Source organism: Lithobates pipiens, unplaced genomic scaffold (assembly GCF_037356315.1).
Source record: "Lithobates pipiens isolate NorthernLeopardFrog02 unplaced genomic scaffold, aLitPip1_a1.2 Scaffold_13, whole genome shotgun sequence".
NCBI lineage: Eukaryota > Metazoa > Chordata > Amphibia > Anura > Ranidae > Lithobates > Lithobates pipiens.
The window spans coordinates 396,255,061-396,269,001 of record NW_027507718.1 but is presented as its reverse complement, the minus strand read 5'-3'; the positions used below and the strand labels follow the sequence as shown (position 1 = coordinate 396,269,001).

At 42.7% G+C, this 13,941-nt stretch overlaps 1 protein-coding gene across 9 annotated transcripts in view; it reads left to right on the top strand.

The window, feature by feature from the left end:
* PCM1 (pericentriolar material 1) overlaps nt 1–13,941 on the top strand; it is a 223,456-nt gene that overhangs the window by 70,901 nt on the left and 138,614 nt on the right. For all 9 annotated transcript variants that reach the window (XM_077477374.1, XM_077477375.1, XM_077477381.1 and 6 more), the window contains one exon: nt 4,798–4,975. In XM_077477374.1, the coding sequence (XP_077333500.1) occupies nt 4,798–4,975 (178 nt within the window). The remainder of the gene's footprint in view (nt 1–4,797; nt 4,976–13,941) is intronic.

The window sequence follows — 13,941 nt, the reverse complement described above, 5'->3', positions numbered from 1 at the left end:
TTTTCATGACCGTTTGCCTTTTGTGTACACACCCTACCATTATTTACCCTCATGTATGCATGCAATTTGTCAGGCTCCCAGTTTGTTTTTCATATGTGTGCTTGTGGTGTGTGTCCCCCCCACCCCAATGTAAATGTTGACAACTGTTTTCAGTGTGCCAGTACACAAAAGCATGAAGCATGCCCTGTGTGTAGTTCAGAAAAGTAAAAACCCGTAAATTTTGCGTTGCCGGTCAGTATATTAAATGCCTACAATGTTAATTTCGGATTACATTCTCTGGGCTAGAATTTACTGTGCGTTCTAATACACTCAAAATAAACGCAACTAAAGCCTCATACACACGGTCGGACTTTGTACAAACTTTTCCGTGGACTTTTGTACAAAGGGCGTGGTCCACAAGTTTGTATTGCATACACACGGTCGGACTTTTTGACAACAAACACGAACGTAATGACGTCACAACGTACTGACGCCGCTTCAAAAGAGGACGTTCAATGACTCCAGCGCCACCTTTGGTCAACTTCTGTATTGTAGTCTCTTTTGCATTGGTTCTGAGCATGCGTGTTTGTACCTTGTACAAAAGTCCGATGCTTTTGCGTACACACGGTCGGACTTTGCTCCATCGGACTTTTGTTGCCAGAAAGTTTGTCCGTTCGCACAGCCAACAAAAGTCCGATGAAAACAGAAAAAGTTTGTCCGGTGGAGCGTACACACAGTCGGATGTTGCTCCAAAACAGCTAATTTGCATGTTTGTTGTCAAAAAGTCCGACCGTGTGTACGGGCCTTAAGTTTTGCCTGGATCACAAATGAATACAGCATGCAAGGCTTCATTCACATGGATTTTACAAGCATTTTTTAGTTAGAGATCTGAAAGCAGCTGCAGTATTTTTTAATAAAAACATTCACACAAGTTCATAAACATGCAGTGCATTTTTATGCAATTAATTACTAATCATTTCACAGAACTTTTGTGCTAGAAACTAAAACGGGTAGTGCTCCCCCATTAATGCTGGTATACTATGGAGCACCACTGGCAGAAAATATGTATATCCTTTTTCTTTTAATTGAATTGGTCAGCTTTTGGAAATGTCCTTAGTGACGGTAACGTTTCTCTTTTTTTTTTTTTTTCTTCCAAACCTGTTATACCTGCTCTATGCAAGAGTTTTTTGCAAAGAACAGTCCCGATCCTCTAATTCTGAGGTGCCCCAGCAGTGCTCCTGGCTCCTCTTCGACTGCCCCCATGGAGAGCCACTTTCCCTGGGGGCACCTGTGTGGGCGCGCTCATGAGTCCTGCTGTGTCCTCCGGCTTTCTCACTGGAGTGAAAGGAGGCAGAGTTTTTCAGGTGCTATTTTTAGCACTGTAGCGCCTGAAAAACACCCCCAATGTGAAAGGGGCCTTATGCAAGAGACTTTGTTCATTTGAAAAACACATACTGGCTTGAACACTAGATGAAAATAGGAGAGCTTAAAAAAGAAAACTGATACAGCCATTACCTCTAATAACTGGTAAGCAGCAAAATATGCAAGGTTTGCCTTGGATTTAATACCTCCTTGAAGATAATAAAGCAAGACGTTCAGCATGGCAGTAAGGCAACTAGCATTTTTAGAAGGAAAGGCCAAACGTTATACTCAATACTTCCCTTCTATTTTTTTCTCTCGTTAAGACCATATTACCTTGACTTGCATTAGTTGGAATCACTATATATTTTTTTACCCGACACTTGAGGCAAGTGCTTGCTGTGTGATAAGATGAGCAGGAAACCACAAATAGGGTGAAATGAGATTAATACTCCCGATTAGTTATATTTTGTATTTAAAAATGCAGTTTTCGTATGCTTTTGTGTGGCAAATCCTAATAAATTTAACCGTTTAACAAAGGAGATATCTCATAGTCGGCCCTGCATTGAAGACAATCTAGGCAGCTTACAAATGAAAGTTTCAGAATTCAGCATCTCTACCTCTTCTCAAAGTAAGGGTGGAAGCCCAGCTGTCAGTGACAGGGAACTGCGGCCACATAGCATTCGCCTTCTGCAGTACGGATTACAGCCAAAGGTATATATTTAACAGACAATTTAAAATAATTCAACCACGTTACTTATTTTTCACTCAGTGCATTTCTTAATGTGGGATGGGCAAATTAAAAGTTCAGTAGTCCATCAATCGCATCTGGCAAAATATTCCTTTGTAAATGTGCAAAATTCTTCCTGCAAGTTGAAAAGGTTTTACATTGTGGTAGAACAATCTAACCCTGATCCCCTTGCTTAAGAATGCTCTGTTACTTCTACCTTTTATTTATTGGCTGCTACTGTGAATGCTGCAGATGAAAAACTTGGATTTTAGTTTCTCAGTTCAGATGTGATGGTCCTTTATTTCATTTCAGGATATCTGTATAGATGAACTATGACAAAGTATTTCCCTTTTCATTGAGAAACCCCATATAAAGCATTTAAAGACTTGTGTCCAGATGAGCTATTATGCTAAGGATATATGTATGCTTGTGTGTATGTATGTGTGTGTATATATAGATTTGAAAGGTAGTAACTGTGGTCATTCTAGTATGGATCACCAGATTTGACTAGGCTCGTCTCAGCTTGGCTTTTATTACCGTTCCAGGAGTGTTTTTTTATAGATTTTGAAAGCTTTCCACTAGAAGACTGTTAAAATCAAAAATTGCCACGGGCATGATGTAGTTAGCTTTGTTGTCTAATAACAGATCCCTGAGTTTGTACTTTGTGTGTGATTATCTTTGTGTACACTGGACATTTACTGGGCATTTTAGTGTAACTTTTGATAACTTCAGAGTGCTATACTGGTCCAATTATATGGTTTCCCAACCCTGAAGGCCCCTTTTAGGGTTTTGCTTATCATGACAAGCAAAGTCTGTATCTTAATAGGTCTAGTATTATGGAAAAGGTAAGATGGAGTTTCCCTGTATATTGGATCTGGTTCCTGGCTTTAATCAACACTATCTGCCAGTCATGGCACACTGCGGTTTAGTAGGCAGAGGATTTGGGTGTTAATAATTTTATTGTGGCACCTCATGCTATTTTTTTTTTTTTTCTTGACTGTTTTTAGTGAACGGTATTCAATAGGGCGTTTTTTTTTTCTTCTGTTTGGAATTATTCGCAGAAGGATGAGGTAACTACCCACCTCTTCTGCTGAGAATGCATGCAGTATGTTTCTGCATTCCTGCTGCTATCTTTTTCAGAGATGGCCACTGAAAATTGGTAAGCACCTGGGTTATAGAGGCTCCTTCACTGGATAAGCAAAACCCCATACATTGAGATTTCCTTAACGCTGAATACCCACTGGAGAGCCGCTCACTAGCCTTAGTGGTTTACAGCTGCAAGCAGCTGGGATAAAAGATCCTAGTCAACAAATTTGTTGCCATGTCCATGGATCCTTGGGTTTCACAGTGAACACTCTAGGGACACTATGAGATAAATTCCACCTGATCTACACTTTTCTGATAATTCAGCTTCTCCCACTTAGTCACAGGATAAAGAAAGGATTGTCCAGTGATTACCATCATACTGAATTGGCCCAGGTGATGTGGTACTTGGAAAAACTTGTACTCTCTCTGGGCCCAGTCCACCATCCGTCTGCTAATTTGCTGGCTTTAACAGCATAGCCCAGGTTCTGAGGGACAGTGGCCTAAACTGATTTCTCAAAGTCTACCATTACACCTGAAAAACTTCTGGCCTTACATCCAAGGTCACATTTCTTGTTGCTGTCACCATTGTGTGGAGGGTCTCTGACATTATCCTGTAAGAGTCCTTCCTAGTTTTGGGCAATGACAAGGTTGTCTTGAGGCCTAAAACCTTTCCACCCCCTCCCCCGGAAGGTGGTTTCCTCCTTAAACCTCAACCAGGACATTGTCCTTCCCTCCTTATATCCTGCTTTGAAACCTCCTGAGGACACCCACTGTCTTGACAAAACGCACTGAGAAGCTCTAGCTCCCTGCTACAGCTTCCTTTTAGGCAATCTGATTCCCTCTTTGTGCTATTATAAAGGTTACAAAAGAACTTCTTACTCCACCATTGCTAGGTGGAATAGATATTTCATCCATAGAACTTATGACATAAAGGATTGGGTTCCTGTCTTCTCTGTTGAGGTGCACTCCAACAGACCTTTTAGTTCTTCATGAGATTTTCCACATTAGGCATCTGTTTCTCAGACCTCCACCTAGTTTTCACATATAAATTTGATTGGGTGCCTATTCAAGCCTCATCTGATGAGTTTTACATGTAAGGCGCTATAAGATTCTCTTTGTCAAGATTTTCTTGATCTATTCGATACATGGTCCAGTTTTGCTTTCCACAAAATTGTGGCTAGCTGGGATTGGGAGAAGTCTGTGTCCTGTACTGTTCTCTAAAGAGAGTATTTTCACTGGCAAGTCAAAAATTCTTCTCTCCTTTTTGTTTTTTTTTTATTTTATTTTTTTAAATAGAGCCATCTACAAAATTTTATGATGCTCATGTACATTGTAGAAGTGAAGCAATAACTGCTAAAGTGTCTTTTGATTGCATAGTTTAATACAAAAATAACCCTCAGCACTGCATATTCTGTATGATTTTGCCTATGAGTAATTTTATACGGTCAAGTCGGATATAAATGTATAGTTTGTTACATTTTGAGATTGTGAGGTACATAGTAACATACCGAAGTGTCGTCTAATTCATAGAAATACATTTCTGCTAGACATTTTTTCATACGAGGGCTAGATTTTTATGTAATACTTGCAAAGTGTTATGTGAGTCACTTGATTTTTATAGTAAATTACTGTTTCATTTGCAGGCATTAGATCCTCAACAAGAGGCCAAAGAAGAATTAAAAAATATGAAAAAACAACATGCATTGCTGACAAGGATCCTTCAACAGCAGGAGCAGCTCAGGGCCTTAAAGGGAAGGCAGGCAGCTCTTCTTGCCTTGCAACACAAGACCGAACAAGCAATCGCTGTGATGGATGACTCTGGTAAGCACCGTTTTTTTCTTAATCTAAGCAAGTGAGGTATTTCCTTCCCAGTTCCCTTACAGAATGTAAGGCATTAAAAAAAGTAAAATCTGAACGCAATGTACAATCACATTTACTGTCAGTGGCTTGACCTACTCCATACACTGCACAGAAGAATTAATTAGAGTTCTTTCTTCTTCATTGAGCTTCCATTCACACTTAGGGGTTGATTTACTAAAACTGGTGCATCTCTGCAGAGAAACCAATCCACTTCCAGTTTTTTCTGTCAAAACTGAAAGGAGAAGTACAGCCAAAGCTTGTTTGGCTGTAATTCACCTGTGCATCAAAGGAGTGCAGTTTCTTCTGCACTTCTGTGACCCATTGTCAGCTGTCATCAGAGCTGGTCCATGCTTAGGAAAGATTGCAACTGTGTGGTTGGGGTTCACCCACATGCCTGGACTGGCTCCTGGCTCAGCCTCTGTGAGCCTCTAAAAGCCTGAGATGGCCACTCTATCCCCTCCCACATCCCTGTGCTCCAGTAAGCGTGGGGGGCAGCGCGGAGAGCCTGATGACTGACAGGATCTCTAAGAACCGAGTGATTGGCGGTGTGTGATCGCTCGGTTCTCCACCTAGATTAGTAGGATTCCCCAAAAAAGTTAAATTCCCATATTTCTCTTTTAATGGAACAAAGTGAAGTTAGAAGCAGATTGGCTACTATGTACAGCTGTACCATATTTTTCATGCTCCAGTTTTAGTAAACCTAGATGTTTACAAAAATGTTTGACAAAGCGTACAGGAAAAACAACTCAGCCATGCGGGCAAAAAATATATATATCTGAGTTCTTGCTATGCTCAGTTGTGAATGCAGCCTCAGGGTCACAGGAAGAGTTTAACTTTGCATTGTCCTGCATTCTACAGGCTTGGACACTGGCAAACTGAAGGCCAGCCCAATTTAACTCCTACTACTGTTACCACTACTGACAATGTTCTGCAGCAAGGATTCATGCATTCCACTGTAATAATTATACTACCAAAATTAGTGTGTGCTGTAAATTGCCTCCAGCATTGTTGCTATTTTCTTCTTTCTGGAGGCTGCCATTTTGCTTCAGCCCAAAGCTCCTGAACAGCAGTAAATCTTTAGGGTGTCAGCAGATCGGTTTCTATAAATTCAGCACAGTGCCCAAAAATAGAGATCAACCAAGCCTGTGCAGAGCAGGGTGAGACATTTTATTACTGGATTTTAAACCACATAGGCCCTTTGTTTTTCAACCACTTTCAGACCGGACCATTTTGCTGGTAAATGACCAGAGGTCTTTTTACACTTTGGCACTGCGCTGTTTTAACTGGTAATTGCGCGGTCATGCAATGTTGTACCCAAACAAAATTTGCGTCCTTTTCTTCCCACAAATAGAGCTTTCTTTTGATGGTATTTGATTGCCTCTGCGATTTTTATTTTTTGCGATATAAACGTAAAAGACCGCAAATTTTGAAAAAAAATGATATTTTCTACTTTTTGTTATTAGAAAAATCCAATAAACTCAATTTTAGTCATACATTTAGGCCAAAATGTATTCAGCCACATGTCTTTGGTAAAAAAAAAGTCAATAATTGTATATTTATTGGTTTGCGCAAAAGTTGTCACATCTACAAACTAAGGTACGTTTTCTGGAATTTACGCAGCTTTTAGTTTACGACTGCCTATCTCATTTCTTGAGGTGCTAAAATGGCAGGGCAGTACAAAACCCCCCCAAATGACCCCATTTTGGAAAGTAGACACCCTGAGGAAATAGATAAGTGGCATGTTGAGCCCATTGAATATTTTATTTTTTTGCCTCAAGCGATTGAATAATGACAAAAAAATTTTTTTTAAATGATATATTGCTCACACATGCTATGGGCATATGTGAAATGACACCCCAAAATAAATTCTGCTGCTTCTCCTGAGTACGGGGATACCACATATGTGGGACTTTTTGGGAGCCTAGCCGCGTACGGGGCCCCGAAAACCAAGCACCGCCTTCAGGCTTTCTAAGGGCGTTACAGTTTTGAAGGCCATAAAATGCCAAGATGGCACAAACCCCCCCCAAATGACCCCATTTTGGAAAGTAGACACCCCTAAATTTAGGGGTACACTAGTGAGACTAGGTAATAAATGGCGGGTGCCCTGAAACTATAAAAAAATAACTAACCAACCAGCGTCACCTGTAACAGTTATATGGTGATCACTGGTGAAAGGGTTAACTAGGGGCAATCAGGGGGCTTTATGCGGTAGTATATGGGGGTCCCTGGCGCTATAAAAAGCTGCGGCAAACCTAAATACCTACCTGCCTAACTAGCGTCACCTGTGACACTAATACGGCGATCAGAAAAACGATCGCTTATTAGGCTGGGTTCACACTGGAGCGATGCGGGAACGCCACAAATGCGCGGCGGGTTCCCGCATCGCATGCCTCCCGGCGGCAGTTCACACTGCCCTATGCGAACTGCTGGGAGTGTCAGTGAAATGTTAATGACACCCCCAGATCAGTTCGCATTATCGCAGTGCGATCTGCAAACTTGGATCGCATGGTGTGAACACCCATGCGATCCGATTCTGCTGCGGACCAAAAAAAGGGTCCCGTGCGAGTTTGCGGCGGGTGCGGCGGGTGCGACACGAATTCAGCCATACTATCTGTATAGCTGAACTCGAATCGCACAGAGATCGGATGTGATTTGCACTGCAGTGCGGTGCGAATCACATCCGTTCTCATAAACCGCTGCAATGTGAACCCAGCCTTAGTGACACTGGCGACGGGGGGTGATCACGGGGTTAAACCTTTATTGGGGGGGTTAGGGGGGTACCTTAGAACTAAAGGGGGCTAACCCTAACTGCCCTAATAGTTATTAGTCACAAATGACACCCGCCGGGTGATCAGGGGGTTAAACCTTTATTAGGTAATAAATGGCGGGTGCCCTGAAACTATAAAAAAATAACTAACCAACCAGCGTCACCTGTAACAGTTATATGGTGATCACTGGTGAAAGGGTTAACTAGGGGGCAATCAGGGGGCTTTATGCAGTAGTATATGGGGGTCCCTGGCGCTATAAAAAGCTGCGGCGAACCTAAATACCTACCTGCCTAACTAGCGTCACCTGTGACACTAATACGGCGATCAGAAAAATGATCGCTTATTAGGCTGGGTTCACACTGGAGCGATGCGGAAACGCCGCGAATCCGCGGCGGGTTCCCGCATCGCATGCCTCCCGGCGGCAGTTCACACTGCCCTATGCGGACTGCTGGGAGTGTCAGTGAAATGTTACTGACACCCCCAGATCAGTTCGCATATCGCAGTGCGATCTGCAAACTCGGATCGCATGGTGTGAACACCCATGCGATCCGATTCTGCTGCGGGCCAAAAAAAGGGTCCCGTGCGAATTTGCGGCGGGTGCGGCGGGTGTGGCGGGTGCGGCGAATGGCTGAACTCGAATCGCACAGAGATCGGATGTGATTTGCACTGCAGTGCGGTGCGAATCACATTCGTTCTCATAAACCGCTGCAATGTGAACCCAGCCTTAGTGACACTGGCGACGGGGGGTGATCACGGGGTTAAACCTTTATTGGGGGGGTTAGGGGGGTACATTAGAACTAAAGGGGGCTAACCCTAACTGCCCTAACAGTTATTACAGTCACAAATGACTCCAATGCAAAAAAAAAAAAAATGACATTGGTGTCACTGTGACTGGGGGGCAGGGGTAATTGGGGGGGTGATCGGGGGGGTGTGAGTGTGCCTGGCATGTTCTACTGTGTGTGTAGAGTGTTGGTGCAACTCACCGATCCGCTCTCCTCCGTGTCGGAACGAAAAATACCGACACGGAGGAGAGAATACATCACTTCCTCTCCTGTGTTTACATTACAGGAGAGGAAGTGATGTCACGGGGGATTCCTATTCGTCGGGAGCGATCGCGAGGGGGTGGCCATGAATGAATGGCCGCCCCCTCGTCCCGGATCGCTCCCGGACGAAAACCGACCGCCGCAGGCACCGGGCGGGGGCCCGATCGGGCCCCCGACCCGCGGGAGGCAAGGGACGTACATGTACGCCAATATGCCTGCCCGTGCCATGCTGTCGACGTACATCGTCGTGCGGCGGTCGGCAACTGGTTAAAGGGCCAGCCTGAGGTGATAAAGCAGGACTACATTTTCTGGCTAGATTTCCACTTTAAGCACTCTTCTGCGTCTTGCCTTGTTATTTCTGTGCCTGGTCTGCCCGCTGAGCCATCATGAGTCGCTCTGTTCTGTTCCAGATGAAATTTTCCTTGAGCAGTCAGTCTGCCATTACTACAAAATTAGTAGACTGTTTAGGTTCTTATTGACATGTTGTGCATTGCGCTGAAACTTGAGGATCAACCTGCTATCTCCAGCCTGTGCTCAGTCTTAGAACCCCTACTGCTGCAAAGACCTTTCCATATCACTCTCTTTTAGGCCCTTGTCTATGGGGCGTGGAGATGCTTTAATTGCAGGATTACTGGGCTTTTTGTTTCTTTACTTATGTATGAGGCCAACAAACCTTAAGGCTGGTACACATGGGCCGAACATCAGCAGGTATCTGCCAGTTGAAAGGAAACCCGCCGACATTCATTCAGTGTGTACAGCACACTGTATGACAGAAGCCGGCCTGATGTTGGGCTTCTGCCAAATGGGCATGCTGGAAAATGGCAGCCGACCGGCATCTGATGAGCACTCGCAGGCAATGTCTGCAAGCCTTGATTAGTGTGTCATGAAAGGGAGAAGATCCTCTGTCAGAACAAAGTAGCATAGCAGGAGATATTGCTCTACTAACATAAAGACTCACACTTTCTAAAGTGTTGGCATTCTCAGAATATAGACTTGACGACTTCTTCCAGCTTTCTCTTTTGGCTCCACCTCTTCCACCTACCTTCCTGTGTCATGCCACAGAGCAGCAAACCTATCTCTGCCACTTTGGGGTCTTCTGTACCTTGTGCCAAATCAGTCTGGGGAGATGGTACACAGTAGTACTTTATTTTTTTTTTATTTATTTTTTTAATTCAACCACCAGTTGCTATAAAAAATGTAGCTGCTGACTTTTAATAATCACTCCCCTGTCCAGCGATGCAGGCTCACAAAGCCCCACTTCTCTCCAAGGCGCTGACATTCTAACTGTGGGTGCCTGGCTATGCTGCTTGCTATGAATGGTCGGGCAATCTTCTGGGACCTGTGACGTGTCCCAGAAGATTGCAAGGAGGGAGGTGGGAGTAGTGAACTTCCAGCGCCACGAAGCCCAGGGAGGAAGTGGGAGCTCGGTGCCCATAAAAACTGGGTATCTGCCCCCCCACCCCCCCTAAACGAAATGACATGCCAAATATGTCTTGGGGTCACCATCACTTAAAGCGAAATTTCCATGAGAATGTCCCTGTACTGAGCAGCGGTAATTTACCGCTGCTTGATAAACAGACACCAGAGTGTTTCAGTGAGTTTCTGGTACTGTAATCTCACTGTCTCACGAGATTACAGTAAGGTCGGGTTCACACCACAGCGATGCGGGAACGCCGCGAATTCGCGGCGTTTTCCCACATCGCATGACTCCCGCCGGCAGTTCACACTGCCCTATGCGAACGGCTGGGAGTGTCAATGTAATGTTAATGACACCCCCAGATCCGTCCGCATATCGCAGTGCAATCTGCAGACTCGCACAGGAATCGGATCGCATGGTGTGAACACCCATGCGATCCGATTCTGCTGCGGACCAAAAAAAGGGTCCCGTGCGAGTTTGCTGCGGGAGCGATGCGAATTCAGCCATACTATCTGTATGGCTGAACTCGCATCGCTACGGAGATCGGATGTGATTTGCACTGCAGTGCGGTGCGAATCACATCCGGATCTCCCCCCGCAGCAGTGTCAACCTGGCCTAACAGGGCATTCTCCACTGTTTGTAGATCGCTTCACACCGCTTCATAAATAAACTGACACTCAGAAGTAAGAGATCTCCTCTGTGAATGCTAGAGAACTGAGCAGCGGATATTTTCCACTGCTTGATAAACGGACACCTTGGTCCCTTGTGACACAGTGGGTTCAAAACAAAAGTTCTCTTTGTTTAGGAAGCACACAAAGTGCGTCCAGCAGCAAAGCTGGCTGTGCAGAGAACTGCGAATAGCTGCATCGGTCAGCTGACATCAGAAGGAACTGCTGCTACAATTCACACCAATCTTAATTGCCAGTGTGAGTGTAGGTTAAGGCACTTTTCTTGTCACTATTGCCTTTGTGAGGTGAGCGTTTGACCTGAAGCCTTCCTCAAACGAGAGGTTGTTCTTTGGTCCCTCTTTTCAGCCTCCCTATTGATGAGCTTTTTTTTACTTTTGACTATAGTTCAGGCTATGTGTTTCCTTAGTGACTCCCTTGTGTTCATCCCTTTTTATAGTTCCTGTAGGTTGATAGTTTTCGTTCTGCCCTGCCTGTTGAACCAGGTAGACCAGCTTCTGAGTTTATTGTCTTTATGAATTGTTTTTCTAATTTCTGTCAAGGATGTACTTCACCGGGTGGTATATATGTATGTCGATATACAAAAAGCCGCGCTAATACGTGAAAATAAATAATTTTAAATATTGACTAAATTAAACTTGTGCAATTATCCAATCAAGAATTAATCAAAATTATAATCGCCTACACCTTGATAGTGTTAATAAACCCCAATTTCATACAATGTGATAGATATATAAATTAACATATATATTTTATCAATATACAAATTGATACCCAGTATCATAAAGCATAATCCATAATGATTTTTTTTTTTATATCAACGTAAAAAGCTTCACCTTGATAAATTACTTCTAAATTGTTAAATAAGTCTGTGAAAAAATATTAAGTCCAAACAACTTAAAGTTCATATAAGGTGTCCAATCTCAGACTGGAGAGGAGCATGCAAGACGTGTCAGCAGAATCTCTGTGGTAAATTCAACACGCACCCTTTCGGGGAAAAAGTGCTGTGACAAGTACCACCACCAATACTCTTTGGCCACTTACCAGAACTTTAGGTCCCTGTTAAATGGGACTCAGAAGTTCAATGGTTATTCCCCAAGTTGTCACACAAGATGGCAGGAATGCGATCACTCACATTCAGCCGCAGGGTATCGGGCAACAATAAGTTTTGAATATTTATGTATATTTACAGTTGTGCTCATAAGTTTACAAACCCTTGCAAAATTTGATTTCTTGGGTGTTTTACAGAGAATATGAATAACACCAAAAAAAATTCTCTCATGGTTAATGTTTTACTGCAGCCATTTATTGTCAATCAACTGTTTACTCTTTTTAAATCATAATGGCAACAGAAACTAACCAAATGACCCTGATCAAAAGTTTACATACCCCAGTTCTTAATACCATGTATTGCCCCCTCTAACATCAATGCCAGCTTGAAGTATTTTGTGTTATTTGTGGATGAGGCTCTTTATCTTCTCAGTTGGTAAAAGCCTCCAGTTCCTGTAAATTCTTAGGCTGTCTTGCATGAACTGCATGTTTGAGATCTCCCCAGAGTGGCTCAATGATATTGAGGTCAGGAGACTGAGATGGCCACTCCAGAACCTTCAGAACTCCAGAACCTTCACTTTATTCTGCTGTAGCCAATGACAGGTTGACTTGGCCTTGTGTTTTGGATCGTTGTCATATTTGAATGTCCAAGTACGTCTCATGAGCAGCTTCCTGGCTGATGAATGTAAATTTTCCTCCAGTATTTTTTTAACATACTGCATTCAACTTGCCATCAATTTTGACCAAATTTCCTGTGCCTTTTTGTAGCTCACACATCCAAAAACATCAGCAATCTACTTCCGTGTTTCGCAGTAGGAATGGTGTACCTTTTCATCATAGGCCTTTTTGACTCCTCTCCAAATGTAGCGTTTATGGTTGTGGCCAAAAAGCAAAATTTTGGTCTCATCACTCCAAATGACTTTGTGCCAGAAGGTTTGAGGCTTGTCTCTGTGCTGTTTGGCGCATTGTAAGCCGGGTACTTTGTAGCATTTTCTTTCTTTTAGCGACTCGACCATGCAGCCCATCTTTCTTCAAGTGTCTCCTTATTGTGCATCTTGAAACAGCCACACCACATTTTCAGAGAGTCCTGTATTTTATCTGTAGTTTTGTGTGTTTTTTTTCTTTGCATCCCCAACAACTTTCCTGCTGGTTGTGGCTGATATTTTAGTTTGTCTACCTGACTATGATTTGGTTTCAACAGAACCCCTCATTTTCCACATCTTGATTAGAGTTGAACACTGACATTCTCAATTACTTGGATATCTTTGTATATCCCTTTCCTGTTTTATACAGTTCGGGTTTTTATACCAGGGTATGTAAACTTTTGATCAGGGTCATTTGGGTTGTTTCTTTTGCCATTATAATTTAAAAAGAGTAAACACAGTTGATTGATAATAAATGGCTTCAGCCAAACACTAACCATGAGGGAAAAATGTTGTTTGTGTTGTTGTTCATATTCTCAGAAAAATGGCCATGAAATCTGCAATTCTGCCAGGGTATGTAAACTTATGAGCACAACTGTATAATATATATATATATATATATATATATATATATATATATATATATATATATATATATATATATATATATATATATATATATATATATATATATATATATATATATATATATATTGTGTGCTGTGTATCAAAATAGGGTCAGCATATCAACTACATAGGCAGCATATTCAGAATGTAAAGTCAATAATAGCAGCCTCTGTGTTTCTTATGACAGATTTCCTTTTAAAGTAAACCTTTGATGGAAATAATGGGCATCCGTTCCAGAAAATCTGTTTTCTGGTTGTTAAACTAACTCATTTTCTCAGCCGTTGACCTGAAGAATTAAAAAATTATTCCAAAAGCTTTTCTTTGAGATACAAATCGTGCTTAGTGGAATTAGTGTGTGTGTGCGTATGTATGCTGCATGGCTGTGTTTGGTTCTATATATAAAATGTGTGTGC